The sequence below is a fragment of the Suillus paluster genome, assembly GCF_016628075.1.
Source record: "Suillus paluster strain FC165 chromosome Unknown EDB91scaffold_21, whole genome shotgun sequence".
Lineage (NCBI taxonomy): Eukaryota > Fungi > Basidiomycota > Agaricomycetes > Boletales > Suillaceae > Suillus > Suillus paluster.
Window position 1 is genome coordinate 274,942 of NW_024537581.1, and position 22,471 is coordinate 297,412.

Sequence of the window (22,471 nt, forward strand, 5' to 3'; positions counted from 1 at the left end):
CAATGATTCTGTTGGACAAAAGTGAGTGTGGGTAGGAGGCATGATCATCATGCGTGTTTTGTAGGTTTCATCAATGGAGCGCTGTGGTGTAAACTTAAGGTTAAGTTGGAATCGGGTGACTTCCCGGGACACAGCGTTTAGAACGTCTAAACCTATGTTCTAAAGTCCTTCAAACATCAGAAGGACACCTAGTTCTAGATTCAAATCGCCTTCTAAACATAAACTCCGCGTTGATGCTGTACCCGACACTTGCCTGCCAACATTAGAATTGGTCTGCGGTTGTGGCAAAGTGCACTCCGACTGTCAAGGTTTAGATCAAGATCTAGGATTCTAAACGCTACGAGAAGTCAACCAGTACAAGCGTAAAGACAAAGACCAAGTCACGCAATTGTAAAGACACATCGTACAACAACATTGCATCAATCAACGGAGCATACACCATATGACAACAACAACGACTGTAACAAAAAGACTATTATAAAACAGTGCATTACGCACGACATAGATAGATAACAAGCAAACCGAGGGATGAACCTCGACCGAAAGGAGAACCTCGACCGAACGGGGGGAGGGGGGATGCGAACCGAACAGAGGGTGTGAACCGAACCGAAACCGAAAAGGGGGGGAAGAAAGAAAGAGAAGAAAAATTAGCCAACAACATAATACACTATACTTCCTAAGAGTCAAGATACCTGATCAGATCCCTATATGTACTTGCGCATCTATGCAACGATTTCTAAGTGGTGAGCGTGGTTGTGTTTTTGAAGTGGGAATGGGGGGATGAGGGGGGAATAAGGTATTAAGATGTGTGGGTAGATTGTTTGTTTTGACGAACCAACGAAGAATGGAAGAATGAACGAAAAAAGAAGGCAAGAGAGAGGGAGGGAGTGGTCACCGACCAGACCGCGTAGCAGCCTCAAACTCCTTGAACCCAGGTAACTCAACTTTTCTCCCCCCAACACCAACACCAGTGCCCTTCCCACCCATATAAGTCCCCTCATCATCACTACTACTTTCATCCTCATCCATCGGAGACACCATCTCCCCCGCACCAGCACCCCCACTTGCAGCACCAGCGCTCAAGTTCAGAGGCGGAAGCGTAATAGGCGGTGAATTACTCCTTGAAGCCGGTACCGAAACCGACGAGAACACATTCGGATTAGTCTTCAAATGCGGATTAGGCCAGCTCGTGTTCCGAGGCGGATGGCCAGGGTTGATAGGCGTCATCCCAAACGCCATGCGCACGCTATATGCCAAGTGATGATGCGGCCCCGCGGCATGCGCATGTGGCGGTGAATTTGGCCGCGAATTCGACGGACTCAACGTAACTCCGCTCTCAAACACAGGTTTGGAAGCATAAACGCCCCCGCCCAGCGGGTATGTTGAACTCCCGGGGCTACTACCGCTACTACTCGGCCCGCTTGAAAGCTGAGGTGTGGGGAGGTTGTGTGCTGCTTGAGAGAGCTGACCGGGGTATGTACGTACGTGGGGTATGGGGTCTTTCTTTCGGGATGCCGGGAAAAAGGCACCGCGGTTTGGGGGGCTGTTCACGATGCTGTTACGCCTTGAGCGGCGTGCTGTGTGGGGTTCATCGATAGGGCTGATGGGTATGTCGTTATGGGCGCTGTTTATGGAAGCTGGGAGGGAGATGGGAGATGGGGCCCTGGATGGATTTGTGGAATGAAGGTTCAAGGTACGAAGCGGTCCGAGGAATGGACTTGTTGAAGGGGTGAAGGTGAACTCCGTGGCTTTAATTACCGAATACTCGGATGAAGGAGGATATGATGGGCGAGTATAGGGCTGTTGTGGATGTTGTGCGGGGTTGTGTGCAGGGATGGAGTCAGAATCTGAGCTCAAAGGGGACGGAGAATCTTCGTGAGTTACGAGATGACGATAAGCTGGGGGATGAAGTGGAGCTGAAGTCAGGGTACGGGGCTTTGGTTGTTCTGAAGAGAAGGCGGGAACGGAGCGGGTGTCTTGTGACATAGGAGTCATTTGCCAAGCAGGGCCACTTATTCTTCTCTTTGCTCTGATGAATTTGTCAGATGAAGGGTCGTCTTCATAATCACGAGTGCTTGATACTCCGAAATAGCCATCGGGACCTTTGAGAGATATTGTAGAGTGAAAGGGAGTTGATACTGGAGATGTGGAAGCGCTTTTTGAAGGACGACCGCGGAAGTATATAGCCTCGGCGTTGCGGGCTTCGTACTCTGCGCGGCGAAGTGCCTCTGCGTGACGAGCTTCGTATTCTGCTCTTCGGAGTGCCTCTTCTCGTTCGAGAGCGTAAAGTTCATCCATTGCTAGACTTGATAAGGTGGAAAAGGCTGAAGGGTTTGACGCAATGGGGATGTGAGTTTGTGAACGTCGTGAGTGAGAAGGTTCATAAGATGATAGTGAGGTGGGACGAGCGTAAGATTCGGCCTAGGAAGAATTAGTGTTGATTATGTAAAAATAGAGATAGAATGTACCTCGTCGTCACTATTGGCTCTACTTCTAGCCTTCTTCTTTACTCTGATGGAAGTTGCTTGGGGGTCTGAGCGAGGCAAGGAGTGTAGGTTGATACCTGGACCAGCGGTGTCATCTAAGATATCACCCTTTGCCTTTGCTTTACCTTTGGCATTTGAAGCGCCATTCAAAGAGTTATCGTTATTGTGAATTCGGGAATGACGAGTGAGTTCGTCTGAGCGAGAGAAACGTTTCTCGCAAGAAGGGAAAGTGCAGACAAAAGGTTTTTCGCCAGTGTGAGTGCGAATGTGACGGGTCTATAATCAATTGTCGATCATGGATCAGCACGTTGTTCTGAATAATGAAAAAAAGAGAGCAGTTTACCTGGTGTTCTAGTCTACTAAAAGCACGACCGCATAGAGGATAAGGACATTTGTAAGGACGAGGAGCTACCTTATCGTGAGACGGAGCTGGTGTATCCATTGTGGGAAGAGGTAAAGAAAAAAGAGAGAGGTGATGAAGTATAAGTAGGGCGCTAGCTGACTTTGCGAGGAGTCCGGGGTTGTGAGCGTGGTATAAACGTGCAGTAGCTTTTATAAACACAATAAGATGAAAAAATAAATTCGATTGACCCGTTATCTGGATCTACCTAGATTTCGATTTATTACGTAATTATTGCTGTATATTGCTATGTACATAGCACACCCTCCCTAGTAGTACCCCGCATCGAATACCCCTTTTCACACAAACACCTTATCTTGAATTTCTTATCTAGATTACCCCACTTCGTAGCCGAAACTACCCTAACTTGTGCTATCCTCGTGTTCAGCCTTGTCATGATATTAGTAGTACTTTTCAACCTCGACCTTGCCACGATACAAACCTCCTATACCTACTCTGCTCGCCACGTAGCCACGGTCTAGTCACTCAATTCAAATTTACCATTCCCCGCTGTCTCATAGTGATGACTCTATAACAACAAGCCCCACATCCTTTGATGTCGTGAGTACTGGCAACCCCGTCCTCCGTTCAATATTCCGCTCCAACCCCACCCTCTAAAATTAAAATAAAACAAAGACGTGTCAAAAATATCAACTTACGTTAATTATATCCCGACCACCATCCACCAAACTCCTCGTTCACCGACCCTCGCACTACACTATCCCACGTGCGCTGCTTGTGGCAGTACTCCGCTCCAATTTCATTACCCCGAGCCGCCACCTCGTTTTAGTTCCATGACGTTTCCGTTGCCTGTCACCGGTCTTTTACTCTCCCAAGTCCTAGCAAACACCTCCACGTAGCTCACACTAGTCCGCCATTCCCAGGACCACTATGACATTCATTTACGCGAGGATATTTCGAACCCCTTCTAAAGGACTCAGACTCCGTCGACAAGCCAACAAGATAGAGCTGCCGATAGACACCGCGATGAAGCTCATCCACCCTCAAAGAGACCACCCACCACCAGGGAAATGAAGTCTCTCGAATGTCGGATCCCCTAAAAGAGCCTCAGACTCCGTCGACAAGCCAACAAGATAGAAGTGACGATAGACACCGCGATAGTCGAATTACATCCAAATTTCTACATACACGTGACTCAGTCGTGCAACGTATACTAAGTCCGCGCCGAAAGAGTACAATGTGCCACTGGCGCGTCACTCCCAGGCCGATATCAAATTAGTTTCCGCAACGAAGAAATCATTCCTAGTCTCCAGTTGCTGACCGTCGACATGTCTGGTTACAAGCTCTCGGAACACCCCAAAAACAGACTCGAGCTCCACGACGAACTGTGGGCCCGCAGTGAGGGAAATGAAGTCTCGAGTCTCGAATCCCCCAAAAGAGGCTCGGACTCCAGCAAGCGATAGACACCGCGCATATGCAGTAAATATTCGTGCATATTGATCAGCGCTCTATCCAAGACGTACACGTGACTCCGCGCAACGGAGACGCATCTACACGGCCCGCTTCGGGAGAGCATAATGTATGGAGACGCATCCGCACGGCCCGCGTCGGGAGACCATAATGTGCTGCGGCGTCATTCCCAGGACCCGTAGGTATGACGTCCATCACCCACACGAGCATGGAAATGAAGCGTCTCGGACCCCTTAAAGGAGCTTCACACAATTCATGACGTGAAAGTTTATTAAAGGGACGCTCATACCCTTTGACACGCCACGGAAACGCTTCGAGCCCCTTGAAGAAACTATGACTCGATCGACACGCCAACACGCCGCGGAGGTCACTATAGCATTATCCATGTATGCTCAAATCCATCCCATCCAAGACGTCCACGCCACATGCCAAGAGGTGCGCGCGACGGAGATGTATGTTGTATTATACGCATAATCCATTTTTTTCTTCTAAATTCTGCGTCAAAAACTCGTTTGACGATCCACGAGAAAATGAGCGTTTCGGCCCTTACCCCTTACAGGACACTCAAACTCTATTGACACACCAATACGCCGCGGAGGTCACTATAGCATTATGTATGCATGCTCAAATGCACCCCATCCAAGACGTCCACGCCACCCATGCCAAGAGGCGCATGCAATGGAGAAATATGCTATACGTAATTCCCCCCAGCAAAGACTCACGCCGAGAGGTGCGCGCAACGGAGATGTACACTACACTATACGCGTAATGCATGCTACATTTCCTTCCAGCAAAGGTATCCACGCTGTCGCGCATAGAGAACAAAGTGCTACAGGCGCGTCATTCCAAGGACCGGTAGGTATGCCATCGAAAGGGAAATGAAGCATCTCGAAAGGAGACTTGCACTCCATGCACAAGATCGAATGGGCCAGACGCGTCGCGACGCCATACTCAAATCACTCCCTTTCAAGACATCCACGCGAACTATGCCCATACCAAGAAGTGCGCACAACGGACAGGTATGCTATATTCATGATGTATGCTTAATTCCTCCTAGCATGACGTCGGCCGAGAGAGAACAAAGTGCTATAGGCGCGTCATTCCGGTAGGTATGACATGATATTGATCGTCTGTGAGGAGGGAAATGAAGTCTCGGGTCTTTTGTCGGCATCCTCTTGACTCAAGACCTAGGCTCCATCTTTATTGACAGCTGCGGCGAGGGAAATGAAAAGTCTCGAACCCCTTAAAGGAGCTCAAGACTCGACACGCCATGATGAGTGCAACGAAGCGTCTCGGACTCCCGTAAAGGAGCCTCTGACTCGATCGACAGGCTAACAAGACAGAATACTCCGCGGAGGTCAGTATATACATTATGTTCCCTCCTCCAAGATGTCCACGCTACCGATGCGTTATTCCCAGGACCTTGTAGGTATGAGATCGAAAAAGAAATTCAAAGGAAGCGTTCTCAGACCCCCCCAAAAGAGACTCGCAGTCCATCGATAATCCACGATGATGGAAATAAAATGAAGCGTCTCGGGCCCCCTGAAGGAAACTTGTACAAGATCGAATGGGCCAGACGCATCGTGACAGGTACACGGCATGTTCAAATGGCGCCCTTTCAAGACGTCCACGCAATCTATGCCAAGAGATGCGCGCAACGGAAGCGTATTATACTTATACCCACTATAGACGTTCACACGACCCTCGCCGAGAGAGTACAATGTCCTACAAGCCCGTCGTTCTCAGGACCGGCATGACGTCAATTTCTTTTTCTTTTTCGCGCGAGGGAAATGAAGTGTCGCGGACACAAAGAAACTCGCACTGTATTGACTACCCACGGTGGGAAATGATTAATGACGTTTCGGGTGCTTTAACGGATGCTTGGACTTCATCGACAAGTTGGAGGGCGACAGGCATCGTGACGAAGCTATACACCATGCTCAAATGCCTCTCATCCAAGACGTCCACGCGATACATGCCAAGAGCACAATACGCAACATGGACCGGTAGGTATGTTGTTGATCATCCGCACAATGGAGATGAAGCGTCTCGGACTACTTCAAGGAGACTCATACTCCATGAACACGCCAAGCAGACAGAATAGTCGAGAGGCATCGCGACGGGGGTGTTCGAATGCTCAAATGCCTCCCATCCAAGCAGAGAGCACAATGTGCTACTGGTGCATCATTTCCAGGACTCGGACTCGAATTGTATTGAATGATACGTCATTATAGGACGGAAGTGAAGCGTCTCGAACGACTCAAAGGAGACTCAGACTCTATAGACAACCCAACATAGCATTGCCGACTGCGCATCCGGGAAAGTACGGGTAACGGAACGCAACTACCTAACATGCCGAAGGCTCATCGACATCCCGCATATGCATCCGTTCCGTTGCACTGACGTCTCTGTGACCCTCAACCACTCCGGGAAAGGACGGGTAACGGAACGCAACTACCCAACATGCCGAAGGCTCATCGACATCCCGCATATGCATCCGTTCCGTCGCGCTGACGTCTCTGTGACCCTTAACCGCTCCGTGCATCCGAATACATTCGGGTTTGTGTAGTAAACGACAAACGTAAGTATGAACGACTCGTATCATACTCGTTGCGATTCCAACTAATTTCAAAAGTGTCCATTGATATTATAGAACGGATTCTCTTGGGATGTGTATATCTTTGATGCGTGCGGTCTCCTTTGATTTGCTTTGTCCGACGTTTTGGCTTTATGTATTGTTGTAGCCATAACAGCCAAGTATATATCACATGTAGCAATTGACACTGGAGTATGGGATGGGACGGGATCCGACGTGCTGTAACTTCTAAGCGTTTTTGTGTTTGTGGAGCCGGCGGTACGGTATCAAAGAGAGGGGTGCGACGTGCGACGGCCCTCATGAGGCTGCTATTAAAGTATACCTTTAATTGCTTGGAAACGTCGACGAATACCAGTCACGTCTGCCCACATGAACTCGAAGGTCCGAGGATGATAAACCCTTTTTTAACGGAGACAAACTCCAAGGCCCAGGCAAGGGTTGTAAGAAACTCAGCGCACGTCACGCCTCATTCCCGTGCCATGGGGGTATTTGCCCCTTGTATACGATCGATCGAGAATGAAAGAGTCTGGCAGCTCAGTACTCCGACTCACTGATCATGATCAAAAAAAATCAAGCGCCTGACTCAAAGTCCAGAACTCCAAACACCCGCCGGCGCGCCATTACCGTTCCAAGAAACTCCGCAATCAGTTGCACCGTCCCAGATCCCCGGTCGTTCCATTCCAACTTCCAAAAATGCGCTTTAATCAATAGTGATAATGTGATAGCATTAGTAGATACACGAAGATCCCGATTCCCCCAATTCCGGGCTATCGATATGAAATCAGCTGTCAATTTGATGTTTTGGCAATGGAAACATGCGATTCCGAAAGCCACCGGGACCACGGTCCATAACGGGCCACGCTTTGCGCCGGACCGATGCTGCTGAATGGATTCCAAGGTTCTTTGGGCACGATATTATTGCGCACTCGTTTGGACACGCGGCAGCGGCTGTTGTCCAAGAGATGGTAAACGCAGTACTTGCTTTCAGTACACAACCCCCATCAGCCGCATGTATTGTGTATTTGTCGTGGAGCGTAGAAATGAAGATCGACCAGGATCTTGGTGCGTGGCCTTATCAATGTCATATTCGTGTCAAAAAGAGAAAGCAGAATCGGGGGTCTAGAACAGTCTGGAACTGGCAGCGACCGCCGGCCCTTGGATGCAAAAGGCGATAAGAAGTTGGTCGACCGATGACGGGGATTAAGGATTTGTTCAGGTGATTATGATCGTAACATCGCCAGTCCCCAACACCCATGGGCAGCGTAATCTCATAGCGGCGCCTGTGCGAAATCAACAGCTGGGCTGATCGCCCTTTACCAGGGGACTGTGATTATAGCGAAATATAAGGGAAATAAACGGTGACACGTATCCTAAATTCTACTCAGCCGAAGCGCCATGTTTATACGCCTTGGCCAACTGACGATACCGCACGCTGCTCCTGTTTTGTTGGCAGTCACGAGCGTACAAGGTAGTGAATGCGCATACCATTGGCAACGATATATATGGTCTCACTTTCTTCTGAGCTTATGCATTTCGGGCTCGTAGAAAACATAAACTGCGTCCGGGCGCCACTCATCGCACCAAATGCCTAGCTTGAGCATATAGCGCTAAGGTTCCAACTCATCATGTTCACAGCTGACGACCTCTTTCCACTTGTCATCAGGCTCATCAGGGAAACGAAGGACACATCGTCCGAAATCGACGAGGAGCGCACGTCTAGAACCGTTGTTGGGAAACGAGGATATTGTCGCATTTGGGCATATGTAACGCCACATGATCCGATGTTATCCATATGATCCGAGGGAGCTTACGGCCTCGACTACCTCATAGTACGCAGAACCAGGAACAGAATGAAGATCCGGAGTGTTTTTCAAGCGTCTCGCTTAGAATGTGCTCCATGAGAAGCACTCCGGGAGATATGGGCGCGACCTTTACCGTGGCCAGGAACGACCCGACCCGAAGCGTAGAGCAGGGGGATGCCGGAACCCTGAAGGGTGGCAAGGCGTCTGTACCCCTCAACTTCGTCTCTGAACGACTCTTCATACTCGCGGTACTTCCCATAAGGTGAGATTAAAGGAATTTCTCTGGTCTAGGACATAGTCATCTTCCTGCTCGCCGCACGCGATAGCAGTACGGTGGCCGGCGGCAGCTTTCTCATTGGGACCGTCGGACATCGGGGTCTTTGGAATGGCTCTGTCCGCCAGTAGTCGAAACGAGGATCATGGAGTTTCGCTATGACATAATGAGGAAGGCCGGCGGGGGCGTCCTCGATGTCAACAAGTAAGACCTAGGATTTGGTGAAAGGGGTAAAGGCCTTGCGGATGAGAGCGGTGAAGATGAACGAGGGTTTATCGTCATTGGAGGCGACCTCCTAGTGCGTAAGGCTTCTTACAAGTTGAAGCAAGTCACCATAATCGACGGAAATGCTAAGGGTTCTATGACGGCGGGAAGTGGACAGCACAGCATGACATCAGACAATTCGAGTGACTACGAACGCTTACATGACGTCAACTCGTCTCGTGCTTTTCGTTTAGACTATCTGGAAAAAAATCTCGCCCAAGTGTATATAGTAAAGCTTGCTATATACCCTTGGGCGAGCTTTTTTTCTACCTTGCCCTCGAAATGTCTCACTCAAAAATCACCGACGTTGATGTGCGTTTTTCTTATGTAGATTTCTCTGTTCTTGCATAAGAAATTTGCGTCAAGTGGCTGACAGTACTAGTGTTGATCGGCGTGCCGACATGGACGCTTTGCAAGACTTACGAGCAGCTGAAAAAGGGCGGTAAAGGACCCTTCCCAATCGCTCGCAAGCACTTCTACCTACCACCCTTTTTCAGCATCACGCTGGACCCGCTTCCAAGCAGTACCAGACTCGGAGAGTCAAAGGAGCCAGGAAGTGCGGAGCTCTTAGCAACTCTCCGTCCATCATGCGGTGTTGGTCGTAATATCCTATTATCCACTGCCGTCACGGAAACTGCTGACATGTTAAAACGCAGAGAAGGCTGGCTTGACATACTCTGGCCTACGTATTCTCTTCTTTTCGAACTATGGTCAAGTTTCCAAAGGTACAACTAGATTCCCTAATGCTCCCTAATGTTACAGTATATGCTAGCGTAGTATACCACGGACTAGACAATCATGCAAGTAGCCAGGACATACACTACCTCAGGCCTCAGCATCAGGCAAAGTACTTAGCACATATAATATGGCAAGTGTATCCAAGTTCAAATAATGGTTTCGCCTCCTGTATTCACGATAGTACATGTGCATTATCCGTATGCGAGTTCTCCTGAAGTTGTGAACCTAACCACATAGTACCGTTGAACACTAGTACTTGAATGCCGGAGTTTTTCGATTCCCAAACTCACGAATTATACCCTTTGTCAATGAGTTACTGGAATCAATATCAACATTCGATGTCTTTTCTCGCTCTCTCACTTCATGAACAAGCCAGTTGTCCGTTGCGCCGTCAATGCCAGTCAGCGCGACCAGGGGGTGGATGTATGCCCCGCCAAGCCATCCGGGACCGTGCACAGACCACTAACATTTATAATTTTCTCAGAACACTCACTGAGAACAAGGGCAAGCCCTCGCCTGACCTCAGGCTCATCTGTCAAGGACGCACGCGTGAGTGTTGTTAATTCGTGCACGGTGCTGTACGGCTCATGCATCAGTATGATGCATCCGTGATGCATTCAATGCATCAAGGCACGGAAACTGTATCCAATAAACTGTACAGTCACGTCAAGAATCTTCTCGCGCATGAATTGACAGACAGCATGACATTTAAACCGGACAGAACCCTCTCACTAAAGTAGGTGTGGTGGATTATGCATCCAGATCATCGTCGTCTGGTTCTTGTAGTTTGGAACTTGGATGTTTCGCGACGTAACCGCCTGAGGTGTATGTTAGTATGTTTGGATAAATAGAGTATCTTGAGAATGGGGGCGTCAACGTACCTGCTCGCCCTCTCTTTTTCGACTTCTCTCCTCTCTACTTCTTCTGCGGTGAGGACCTCGAATCTTGTTCTAAACTCTTCTGCTTCCGTCCATTCCCTCCATACGCTCTGTAAGACCTTTGGTCCCTTCGTGCGCCCCCAACCCATACCGAGCCCCGTCTTGTCCTTCATCCCCTCAGCCTCCTTGTCCCCACCAATGACGCCCCATTCAATAGCGTCCTTCTTATGCTTTATAAGCTCTTCATGGATCGCATGTGATATAAGTGGCACCGCCTCCCCTGATAAACCCAGCTCATTACAAAGTTGGGAAGCGAATGCTTCAGGTGTCAGTGGCGAGAGCAAGTCCCACTCTATATGGTCCAGTAGATGATGTGCTGCTATTTGCACGTCGATCTGGAAAAAAAGCGTCAGTAAAGCAACTAAATTCGTTATCGATAAGAAAACTCGACGCACGCTTAAGATAACACGACATTCAGGAACCTCATCGCCACCTTCAACATGCGGATCCAAATCCATGGCACGGTCTACGCCGATATCCATCGATGCCACGCCTTCGTGATCTTCGAGCTGCGCACGAATTTGATTGGCGACTGTCTCCACCCATGGAACGGTAGGCAGATCGAGGTCTGCGCAAAATACTTTTGCGAATGATTCTGGTTTGATGAGGGTCTCGTTCAAGTTCCAAACGAAGCAGTCTCGTATTCGCAGAGTGTCTGTTTCAAATTCGACCCGAATAGGTACTAGAGAGGCGCGTATTTGTGCTTGTGCGTGAAGCATATCCGGCGGACTAAGATGTACGTGCACTTTGTTATTTGTTAGATGATCCAATAGTGGCAGAAGTACGCACGGATATTCATGTGCAGTTGGAGCGACGGGCTTTCCTTTGATAAATCGACTTGGGGGGATCATGCCTAAATAACTCTGATCCAACTCTCCCTTGTCATTGTGCATCGGTGTTGAACGCCGCGCTGGTGGTTGTGGCTGAGGCGTGGACATCCCACTCCCCGAGTGAAAAACCGACATGCCAGTTCCCATTCTCCGTGTCCTCAAAGTCGTTCTCATACCACCACTAGCCACAAAGTCTGAATCGTCAGATTCAATAGCACCGGCATCAGGGAACTCGTCGCCAGAGGCTGGTTCGGCGTAGTTAATCATGCCTCCACGACGGGTGGAGGCTCTTGTGTTTCCTGCTGCTGCAGAGGGCTGCGTGAGTATTGGCTGGACGAGGAGGGTCGTCCCTGTGCGTAGGCGGGAGGCGTATGTGGAGTGGAGAGCTTGGGGGACTACTGGAAGTGGATGACGGGGTGGGTTAGGCGGAAGAGGAGGTGCGACTGGTACGGGTGCGACTGGCGGTGGGGGCGGTTGGTATACGGGCGTCACGACGGTCGGTGGTGGTGGTGGTGGGGCGGTGTTCTTTGCGGTGCGATGACGGGCGCGGGTAGCCTTGTTCGGATTTGTTGTTGACCAGGTGTGGACATTTTTAAGGTAAGCTGGCTCGAGTAATTAGTGAGGAGGAATGAACGAGACGACGAAACAAACCTTTGGAAGTTGATTGTTGGGGTGCGGGGGAGACGTAGTGCTGAAACTGGTTTGTAGGGTTGTTGGCTGCATTGGAGAGCTGCGTGATGGTTTGTCGCAGCTGTAAATCTGTAAGGTTCGTCATGTTTGTCGGGTAAGTCGTCGAGGAGGTCGCTTTGGATGCTTCAGCCATCCTTTGACTGGTTAACGATTGCAATTGTCTGGCTTTAATTGCAAAAATTTGGTCAACCGATATAACAGAAAGTTCGAACCTAGTAGAGTTGAGAAACCGAATGGAGTTCGTATACACCAAGCCTGTGGCGTATCAGTCTAAGAAAAGTCGCGTTTCTTACATAATCATGAACTTTGGATCGAGGATCATGATGTCATTTCACTGCCAGATCTATAAAGTATCCCGTCCAATTCCAACTCGCTGACCCCCACCATACCGTCAATATGTCTTCCCCACATCACGATGAGAAATCACCCAAAGATGATGCACCCCGGTCTCCTTCCAAGGTAGCCAGAGTCAACACTGCACCCCAGCAAGGTACCTTTATTCCATGATCCTCGCTTGTACCTAAATCTCTTCTAGCTTCCACTTCACCTGGTGATGGCGGACGTATTCCCGCGGACCAGATTCGTCTCCCATCCGAGGTTGACCGCAATGATCCCAACATCAACGTAGTTGAGCTTCCAGCGGAGAAAAAGCAGCCGCTTTCCTTCAAAGAACAAGTGTTTGGTGAGTACAGTTCATGTAACTCAGGCATATAAATTGACCCGCCGGTAGGTTATTCCCAGGTATGATACCGTGGTCCGTGTAACTTGTATTATTAATCACCTTTCACGCAACGCACTCAGGTCATCCGCGGAACAGTCAGTGACTTAGTTATCTTCTAATATGTTTGATTGATTTGTCTCTACAGACTCTTGGTAAACCAGACGTCAAGGAGCACGGGGAGCAAGTCCTGCGAGGTGAAGAAAGCCTGCCGAAACGCCGAGGTTCGACTTCGGACTGATAATACCCTCGTCGTGTTCATATGTCAATGAACTTGGCCTTTACTCACGCTCCATTCCTGTTACTTGTACTTTTTACTCCGTTCCTATCACTCGTATTCCTAGTCACTCGTCACCTATGTACAGTAGGACTTTCAGGGGAACATAAATTACGTATTGAGTCCATCAAATTGCCATCTTCGCAATTGCCGAACTTCCTTCGTCCATACAAAGTTCAATTGTGGCGCTGTTGTCACAAAGGCTAATTCAAATAGCCAAAAACCCCTTTCAATTGCAACAGACAAGGACCAGACAGGACCGTACTCTTCCGTTGCATTCAGTAGGCGGAAACGCACGGAATCTATAGCCCTTTGATTGGAGTACTCTTAACTCCACTGCACACTGGACAACCGTACCATCATGTTCACCAGTAACACATCACCCGTCGAAACTCCTAGTTCGCCCGTCTTCAATGAAAAACATATCGAAGAATCTCCACCGTCTTCCCCGGTGCACATCGCCAACCCAGTCATCTCAAGTGCGGAGTTTGTCCTCGAAGTAAGTTTTCGTGACCAGCGGCCGTTCGCCCAGAAGCTCTTTTGATTGACGATGACCACACCAGCAAACAAATGTCGTCAAAATTAATAACGACGCGGTCAAAAAAGCCGCCCAATACGTCAGTCCAAATCTTGATGTAACCTGAGGGCTTCAGGTATCTGACCGAGTCGCGCAGATTTTGCGAAAACTCTCCTCCGAGTCTTATACTCCTCGCACATGGCGCACGCATCCCTTGCACATATTCCCTCCGGAGCCATATGACCCTGACGATATAGTCACGGGTGCATGTCTGAACTGGATATTTCTCATATCCTCTCTGAATTTCAGTTTTTGGTCTGAAAAAGAAGGCCAGCCAGACCGCTACGGCGTCGAATGGCGAACTAGCTGGGGAAGCGAAACGACAACAGTCCACACCGGGTACTGGAGTCTAGTAGCTGCTCTGAATCGAGGTGAGCAATCTGTCAACTTTTTTCTTTCTTTTTTTCCTTGTTTTTTTTTTTCCGAGTCCGAATGTATGCTGACCCGTGATTGTCAGCACTGGAGGAGGGTATACCCATCATCGATCCCAGATTTTATTCCTCAGAAACACTGTGCCCAGACTCGCTGATAGCTCACATATTCCGTGCTGCACCTCAATCCACTGAACCAGTGCCCCTTTTCAATGAGCGCTTAGCGATCATGCGCGAAGTGGGCACCAAACTATGTAACGTAAGCTTTTCCCTATATGTATGCATTCTGGTGTTTATAGCCGCACAGGAATTCGGGGGATCGTACCTAGGGTTTCTTGATGCCTTCCAAAGAAGACACAGCAATCAAGGCACGGCCCTTGACCTCGTCCAATTCGTCACGGACTCCTTCCCGAGTTTTAGAGACGAACAACTGTTCAACGGACGGCGAGGCAAGTCAATATCCTAGTGTCCACTGGCATCAAGTCAGCAAGACTGACGTCCTTGCTCTCCAGTATGTTTCTGGAAGCGGCCCCAAATTCTAGTCGCAGAAACCTGGGCAGCTTTCTACCCTGAAAATGCACACACCCCACACCCCATTTTCCCCGGACTCTCCGGACCCCTCATAAGCGACCTAACGATGTTCGCAGACTACCGCGTTCCTCAAATCCTACACCACCTCCGCATCCTCACCTATCCTGCATCTCTGATCCGCAAACTGCGCAACGGCACGGAACTCGGTCTCGGATCGAAAGAAGAAATGAGCTTGCGTGCTGCGAGCATCATCGCTGTGGAGCAGATCCGAAATGAGATAATCTCTTGTGAATCAAACTGGGAAGCGAGCAGTGTGCTGATCGATTTCTATCTTTGGGATCTTGCCAAAAAACTGGAAAGAGGAGAAGAGCGTATTGATGGGATTGATACGGATGATATCGAGCCTGCGCACAGAACGAGGAGTATATGGTACTAAGCCTTTGGTTTTATCAATAGACATAGACATAGATATAAACTTCACTTATCTTCGGGTTTCTTTTCCCCCTTTCCCCGGTGGAATCGGTCGTTACTCTAGATGCGGTTAGATCCTTGGCTCGCCTATCTCACATTTAAAAATTCGCAATGACGACGCTTTGACTGATTACACATGAAATCAGCTTGCTCCACAGCCGAGGCTCGATCTTCTTGATGGCACGCCGTCGAAGTTTTGATCTAAACCACGCCGACGTACCATTCTGATGAACCCAAATGGCGCGGGTTTCTGTACTTCGTGAGCTATTTCGCAATGTCGGAGTGAAGTAGCTTATTCGAGTGGAAATGGGGAAGGAACACCGACAGTTTGAACCCTACCTTGGTTGTCACGTACGCGTGGAATTATGGACATTTCCGCCAGTCCGTCAACACCGTACGTATGGAGTGTATGACGCAAGAAATAGACTCAGCTAGCGATATCGTTAGTGCTCTACGATACGTAAATGGAACTGATGCGATTCTAGCGCGATCGTGATAAACCAAAGTTCTCCATGACATCATGAGTCGTAGCCGAGTTGTGGAGCATCCCCGAGTTCATCCGAGGAAGATATCGATGGAGGACCATATCGTCTGCTATATACGGCCAAGCCCGATCCTGAGCAGGGGTCCGTTGCAAGCCGGATAGGAACCGCGAGTCGCAGTTCCTTGAAAGCTGATTTGGAATGTTCAGGCGGAGTCATGGTCAGGACTATACAATCCTTCATGAATAGGTTTTAGCTGAGGCTATAAACAGAAAGCAAGCGCCTACCTTGATAGAAAAGCCGCCAGCCTTGAAACCCCCGATCTTGATGTCAGGACTGATGTAAATCTCTCCTGAGAAGGCGACCCAGAGTGGACCATCACCCTGATTGGAATCACGTCAATCGTCAAGTGATCTTTGGCAGATGCACTATATGACATACTGCGTGTCTGAAGGCACCTTCGCCAATACAATCAATTCTCCATATGTCAGTGCGTGTGCCAAGTTCGAACGTGTTGCTGTCGAGCAGCTGTATTAAGCATGTAATCAAACAGAGATGGTTGAAAGAACCAACCGGACATCAACAGTCGTCTGCCTCAGCAACTGTATTCTTGTGCGCTGCTTTTTCGGAGACGTGGCTACCATCGGTCCCAAAGGCATAAATGCAGCAAGAGACATTGCTGAAGACGAGAACATGATGTGGAAAGGAATGGACTGATTCATACAGAATGTTCGACTGGCTGGGATAAATAACTAATGCCCGAGCACAATCAGGGTTGGGGTGTGCATACAACGCATTCGCAGCATCGACGAACCTTAACCATGATGTCATGTCCTCCCCGATTTGCGTGAATCAAAGTCGGGAAAACCTTCCATTGCGGAGTCTCGATTATTCCCCATTGACCGGGTACCAGAGGTGGTGGTATCGGGGTGGATGGACGAGTGCGAGGAAGGTACTCAAACGGAGTCGATATAGCCCTGTAAACTGTGAAAAGTAAGATCAAGGCGATCGCACCTGGAAACACACCAATCTCCGCCCCACAACAAGGACGACTTGACTGCATGCGGTATGATGTTCGGTTTCACAGCAATGACGCTAATGCTATAATCTACCCTCGCCCGAAATCCAGGTAGGCCCGATAGGTGTGACTCGTGAGTTGGTGGGAGAGGCTACTCGTAATCATTAGGACGCCGTTCAAACTTTGCACCATTCACATACATAGGTTTTTCCGCCGTCTGAGAAAGTAGTTGGGAGAGGAAGACAGAATGAAAGAGAACGAGGGCATGGCGCTTCGTAAATCCTGTCCTTGACCCAAAGAATACTCTTATTGAGACATAGTTTGCAATTCGTCGTCCCGCCTTCAGCTGATTCTTCCAGCATGAGGGTACCTTCGATCTAGCGAGACTGTGTCAGAATAAACCCCTATTCATTCGGCTAATCCACCCACTTGAACTTCGACGCTCGTGATACCATCTCGCTTGTGGATGTCGAGAGTGCCCTCCACGGACGCGCCGTAACCGTAGACGGGAAGCGCTGTTTGATCATCTTGGCCTGCAAGCCGAAGACTCACACCACCATTTCTGGTTTGCTTCACAAATTCTCTCGGCGACCGGTTGGGACTTAGACGCGCATCATGAGCTAACCGGTATTCATGAGCCTGGGGAGCGGCGGTATACGTTGGCGAATGAGCCTGTGACGAGGGAGTAGGGTACCCGGGGAGGGTTACAGTTGCGGAGAACATGGTAGTGAATTAGCAACGTCCGGAACCACCATTTTCTTCTCGAGGATCGAGTCCTATGAGTAACGGTCCTGCAGGTCAAAATGACCATGCGGGTCACTGGCTATACTTAACCCAAGCTTCCCACTCCGTTCGGCGTTCACAGCTAAATTACTGTTAGATTCGGTGAAGGTCGCCCGACCATCTTCGATTCTGTCAACATCTACCCTATGTTCTCAATGCTGGTTTCTCGAGCTTTGAAGCAACCACACCTGGCGAACCCAGGACGACAAGTTTTCATGAAATTTGGATGACGAGAAGCGAGAAAGAACGTTTTCATTCTGTGTCTGTAATTGTGGCTGACTTACTCATCCCCACATGGGCATCGGCCGACTCGGCTTAAAATATCCTCCGTGTGCATGGGTTAATATTATTGCCTTTAACTTTAAGTAGCTGTAGCAGCCTCTACCAGCCTGCAGCTTTGTGTACATATATGTATAAGTCGTACACTGTCGTCCACACCCGAGTTTTCACTAGAGAAGTGCCTAAAACCCACCCTTTCCACGAACCCGCGCGATACTCCCCTGGATTCCTTTGACCGTCCCTCTGAATCCAGATCCGACACCAGTAGAGTCCGTAAGTGGGTTACCGTCCTTATCGCGATATATGCCATCTTTCTGTAGTTCGTGCAAATGCGTGTTCTGATTTCCCCGGATGCCATCAAGCCATTCCTGGCAGACTGTAGGATTGTCGATCATAACGTTCACCTCTTGGCTATGATACCACGACTGCGTATCTGAAATTGATAACTTATCAGTGAGTGGCCCGTGGGTTAGAACCAGATATACCCTGGTTTCCGTTGCCTACGATCCCAACCGAATCATCGATGATCATTAGTTTCACCTGGAAGCAGATGAGGGCTCTGCCCAGGAGTTTCATAAAGATAAGACGAACATGGCAGTTTCGTTTCTGTGCGGACGCATTAATGGGCTTGATTTGATCCTTGCCTGTCATAAATGTAAGTAAGTATTTGAAAGACCCCATCGCAGGAGAAGCACATACCAGTATACCAATAGAGCCTGAGTTTCTCTTTCTCCTCGCCCGTTAACTGTGCGAACATTGTTTTGGATACCTCTTCATTCGTGCCTCCTTGTCCAGGAAGTGCCTCTCCACCATCATTAAAGCCCACATCTATATACAAAGTGCACTCAATGCCGCGCCTGACTGCATTCAAGATACCATCAACAACAGGGGCTGCGTTGAAGGTTGGGCTTTGAATGAAAACTTTCCTCTGGGCATATTTCAGCCCTGCAAGCCAGGCTGCATCCTGCGCGTTGTGTAAAGCGCTGTTTTGATTCCCAGGCTTCCCATTCGGTGCACGGTTCACCAACACCATGGGACATTCTCCGTGAGGTGCGTGGAGAATATGTGGGGTGTATTCGTCTGCGGACGATGTAGGCGGCTCATACTGGATACTGGCACGTGTTTCTGGCTGATCTCCGGCATCTGCATAGTGTCAGACTGGGAAGTGGACAAAAATGATGGCTTACTGAGGTGCTCTGTAATCGTCTGATAGGCGCCTGATATGAATGGAATTCTTGCATTTAGAGCCCCCGAAGAGGTAGACTTTTCCTTCCCTTCTTCTCCGTCGTGTAAGCCGCCGGCATCCTGCCCCACGTTATTAAAAAGTTCCGCCCCTTTGCTGCCATCCAGATTCCACGTAGTGGCATATTCATTGTCTATTCCAAACTTGTAGCCTCCCTCAGGCGGCCGATACCGGGTATCGAGCAACGGAAGGGGTGGGTGCATCGGCCTGAACCAGCTAATGAGAGCAGTATCATATAAACTGTCAACGATTGGGCCCTCTAAATGGACCATCATCTCCACGTTAGGACGGTCTTGAATATTGTTCGAATTGAGGAGCGCCATTTTGCGGTCCACGATCAAGAACTTGCAATGGAACGTCCCAAAAACGGGTCTATGATTTGCCAGGATATAGCAATTCGCGTATGAGAGATAACCGGAAGTGCTCACTGATGAAAATTCACTAATTCGAAATCAAGTCCTGGCATATCGCTTCTCTTGGGCAGCTTTATTTCATCACTAGCCATTTCTGCGTCATCGACGAGAAGGTGGCTTTCCCTGAGCATCTTTAAATTTGCACGGTCGTACATCATCTTCACCACGACCTTCTTACCCCTTGTCATCGCTCTGCGCGATAGTTCGACCAAGGCATCGCATATTTTGCTAGCGGACTTGGACGCCTGCCAAAAGTTAGTTGCTAAAAACACTTCCGACTCAGCGCGGACGATGCAATCATAATGATGCTGTATGATATCTGGAATGCTGCTCAAAGCATGAGCGCAAAACGAACAAGGAATAAATGACCATATAATTACACGGAGATGATGCTCAGGTTTACGACACCTCTAGAACCCAGCAACGGGGGCGATACTACGCCAGCCCAAGAATTTGTCTCGAGTACAGCAAGCACGTCACAGTAAATCTTTTTCAAATAATGTGTCAAGGTTACGTGTCGGCACCGCTCCACTCACCTTCAAGAACAAATCGCTTGGCCTACTGCCAAATTTTCCGCACTCGGCGGCACAGTCGAGATCCGCTTGCGTAGGTTCAAGTGACGGCATTGGCTGCGTGTCATTCGCATTGCTACGATCCAGGACGCCCATCAATGTCTCCAGGTATCCTCCGGAGGCTATGGGCTTCTTGTGATGATCTTCATAGAGCGTCTTTACAAGATGCCCTGGCGATGATGTCGGGGAGGCTGCGAGCGCTGTGGTGAGCGTCTCCTGGGAGTGAGTTAGCGAGTATATTTTGTCTGAGATGGTCATTGTGGTATGGGGAAGAGTGTGGAACTGAGCGCAGCATCATGACGAGTCGACAAGGGAATTGGGCGTTAGAACTTGCTCCGATCAAGTAGTAGTAGCCTTTAGTAGCCACTACGCCATGAACCTATTACATCATTTCACGGATGCAATTTGCAGCACTAGCAAAATGATGAAATAATAACTATTTCATGGACTAGTCATGAACAGCTATATTATGTATAAAGATAAAGGTCGCATATATGATACAGCATGAGTACAGATATCTGGAAACTATAATATAAAAACTATAAGTCAGCTTGATAGCACAAAGTAGTAGGTATGTATAAGGAGCGATAAAGATATAGTGGACAGTATGGATGTGGATAAATATACAGTGCAGTAGTCCAAACACATTGTGATTCGTGAAATTCATGAACGATCAATCCATGGTTCTGTAGCAAGTCGTATAGGGATGATCCGTTGAAGTGACTGGTCGGGTCTCAATGGACCAGGGGGAAGTAGTAAAGACAGTACGATGTAGTCCTGAAATCTCAGTATAAGTTGGGTTCTGGACAGTTAGAAAAGAGATGCCAGCTCACCGTGGTGCTAATTTGACTGGTGGTGAAACCAGTGCTCAAGACGGGGACTTCACACCGAAGTTCGCCGTTCCAGCTCCACGTCACGGGCTCTTCCGATTCTGACAATACGACTTTGGAAGTGGATGATGATTGCAGCATCATTCGTCCGCGGCCAAGAACATCTTCATGACTGAATGAAGTGCCTTGAACGTTGACGGTGGTCTGCCGTAGTATATAAACGTGCAAGACTTCCTCTATTGCCGAGGGATCTTGGTGAGGAAGAAAAAGCTTCGCAAGACTGCGCAAGAAGAGTGGCGAGGTCTCTAGTCGCAGATGGAAAGGTATCTTTTCCGAAGCAGTGAATACACGGACAGAAGGGAAGAAGAACTTGAATAGGAGAAATAAACTAGCATGAGCTATTGAATGACATTCGCGAGAAAGTTGGCTCACGTGACAGCGTGCTAAGAATGCGTCATTTCCTGCATCAACGGATGGCTTCGTGATCCAAACGTCCTCCATCCAATCCTCGGGGCATTGTTTCAACTCGCTAAAGCAATCTGGGACCGGCCTTGATGGCCGTACTCGAGGGCGATATCTGAGGTGAATGCTCATGTGTACCTCCCTGAAGATGATGGTGTCAGTTTCGAGATGCACTGGGTCTGCTGCACACTCGCCTCGAAAGCCTGCTGCCAATCATTGGGACGTTTCTCGACCTTGTCACAATGATCTGCAATGTGTAAACTATAGCCACACGTCGCGGTTTTGGTAATTCAAAGGACGGCGGTAAACGGAAAGGACGATCCTGGCCACGCTCTCGGTAGGAAGTTGGAAAGGACATTGATAATGGCATGATGCTAGGGCAAGTTTCTCCATTAAGAGTGGAACGCTCCCATAGTGTGCGCTCCTTTGAAACAATATTAACAACTTTGGATGGTTGCCCTGGAAGGTGAACACGGCCTTCAAGCTGAGGGGTAACATTAACGATGACATCAGTTGAATGCCAACAGATCCACACACCTTCGCTGTAACAGCTGTAACTCTCCGGCGATGGTCAAGTGCAACTTCTCCTCGGATAGTACTCCCTAGACCAAAGGTTGGATGACGATCCTCTTCACGACAGTCCTTCAATGTCAGGATCATCCCCCTTTCCCGGTAAGTAAATGATACATTGTCCGCATGCGGTTGGGTGAGGCGAGGTGACTTTTGTATGCACTTCTCACCAGGAAGTAGTTTGGGGGAATAATCGGGTGCAGGGGTAGATGGTGTATACTCTGGCAACATCTGGATGGATAGTGTTTCCATGATATGCGGAAGAGAGAGGAGATACTAGATACTCGTTGTTCGAGGGCTCTGGGGAGCAGAGCCTGACTCTTTATATCCATGATTGAGCCGGTGGTGTTGACAGTTGCATCACTTCCGGATAAAACGTGGATCCGCGCCATTCAGCGGCTATGAGTGATGCGAAAGACGGTTAA

The 22,471-nt window shown here is 49.0% G+C and overlaps 8 protein-coding genes across 8 annotated transcripts; 3 read left to right on the plus strand and 5 right to left on the minus strand.

The window, feature by feature from the left end:
• Positions 1–891: 891 nt before the first annotated feature.
• EDB91DRAFT_1247696 (uncharacterized protein) lies at positions 892–2,928 on the minus strand (the record flags this gene model as incomplete). The annotated part of the gene is made up of 3 exons (XM_041322845.1): positions 892–2,421; positions 2,469–2,762; positions 2,830–2,928. The coding sequence occupies 3 exons, from the start codon at positions 2,926–2,928 to the stop codon at positions 892–894; spliced, it is 1,923 nt and encodes a 640-aa protein (XP_041177941.1).
• Positions 2,929–8,538: 5,610 nt separating this feature from the next.
• On the plus strand, positions 8,539–9,988 carry EDB91DRAFT_1081478 (uncharacterized protein; the record flags this gene model as incomplete). Its single annotated transcript, XM_041315384.1, has 5 exons — positions 8,539–8,696; positions 8,744–8,963; positions 9,042–9,193; positions 9,218–9,482; positions 9,620–9,988. 5 exons carry the CDS (start codon positions 8,539–8,541, stop codon positions 9,986–9,988), a joined length of 1,164 nt encoding a protein of 387 aa, XP_041177942.1.
• Positions 9,989–10,548: 560 nt separating this feature from the next.
• EDB91DRAFT_1128537 (uncharacterized protein) lies at positions 10,549–12,732 on the minus strand. Its single transcript, XM_041318529.1, has 6 exons — positions 12,662–12,732; positions 12,411–12,609; positions 11,719–12,361; positions 11,325–11,658; positions 10,873–11,264; positions 10,549–10,809 (listed from the first exon to the last, which is right to left on the minus strand). Exons 2-6 carry the CDS (start codon positions 12,580–12,582, stop codon positions 10,755–10,757), a joined length of 1,596 nt encoding a protein of 531 aa, XP_041177943.1. The 5' UTR covers positions 12,583–12,609; positions 12,662–12,732; the 3' UTR covers positions 10,549–10,754.
• Positions 12,733–12,760: 28 nt separating this feature from the next.
• On the plus strand, positions 12,761–13,634 carry EDB91DRAFT_305869 (uncharacterized protein). Its single transcript, XM_041326790.1, has 5 exons — positions 12,761–12,939; positions 12,985–13,131; positions 13,180–13,190; positions 13,251–13,265; positions 13,316–13,634. Exons 1-5 carry the CDS (start codon positions 12,846–12,848, stop codon positions 13,406–13,408), a joined length of 360 nt encoding a protein of 119 aa, XP_041177944.1. The 5' UTR covers positions 12,761–12,845; the 3' UTR covers positions 13,409–13,634.
• Position 13,635: 1 nt separating this feature from the next.
• EDB91DRAFT_306106 (uncharacterized protein) lies at positions 13,636–15,636 on the plus strand. The gene is made up of 5 exons (XM_041326791.1): positions 13,636–13,943; positions 14,008–14,061; positions 14,119–14,392; positions 14,479–14,841; positions 14,905–15,636. Exons 1-5 carry the CDS (start codon positions 13,806–13,808, stop codon positions 15,357–15,359), a joined length of 1,284 nt encoding a protein of 427 aa, XP_041177945.1. The 5' UTR covers positions 13,636–13,805; the 3' UTR covers positions 15,360–15,636.
• On the minus strand, positions 15,559–17,921 carry EDB91DRAFT_1279244 (uncharacterized protein). Its single transcript, XM_041324702.1, has 8 exons — positions 17,324–17,921; positions 17,095–17,271; positions 16,903–17,045; positions 16,691–16,853; positions 16,450–16,628; positions 16,318–16,393; positions 16,164–16,259; positions 15,559–16,113 (listed from the first exon to the last, which is right to left on the minus strand). The coding sequence occupies exons 1-8, from the start codon at positions 17,615–17,617 to the stop codon at positions 15,913–15,915; spliced, it is 1,329 nt and encodes a 442-aa protein (XP_041177946.1). The 5' UTR covers positions 17,618–17,921; the 3' UTR covers positions 15,559–15,912.
• A 91-nt stretch (positions 17,922–18,012) lies between these two features.
• Positions 18,013–20,576, minus strand: EDB91DRAFT_1128571 (uncharacterized protein). The gene is made up of 8 exons (XM_041318530.1): positions 20,149–20,576; positions 19,993–20,099; positions 19,628–19,939; positions 19,144–19,571; positions 18,656–19,099; positions 18,548–18,600; positions 18,442–18,496; positions 18,013–18,389 (listed from the first exon to the last, which is right to left on the minus strand). Exons 1-8 carry the CDS (start codon positions 20,440–20,442, stop codon positions 18,139–18,141), a joined length of 1,944 nt encoding a protein of 647 aa, XP_041177947.1. The 5' UTR covers positions 20,443–20,576; the 3' UTR covers positions 18,013–18,138.
• A 271-nt stretch (positions 20,577–20,847) lies between these two features.
• EDB91DRAFT_1247704 (uncharacterized protein) lies at positions 20,848–22,298 on the minus strand (the record flags this gene model as incomplete). Its single annotated transcript, XM_041322846.1, has 5 exons — positions 20,848–20,961; positions 21,018–21,383; positions 21,447–21,618; positions 21,665–21,960; positions 22,014–22,298. 5 exons carry the CDS (start codon positions 22,296–22,298, stop codon positions 20,848–20,850), a joined length of 1,233 nt encoding a protein of 410 aa, XP_041177948.1.
• Between the last annotated feature and the right edge of the window lie 173 nt (positions 22,299–22,471).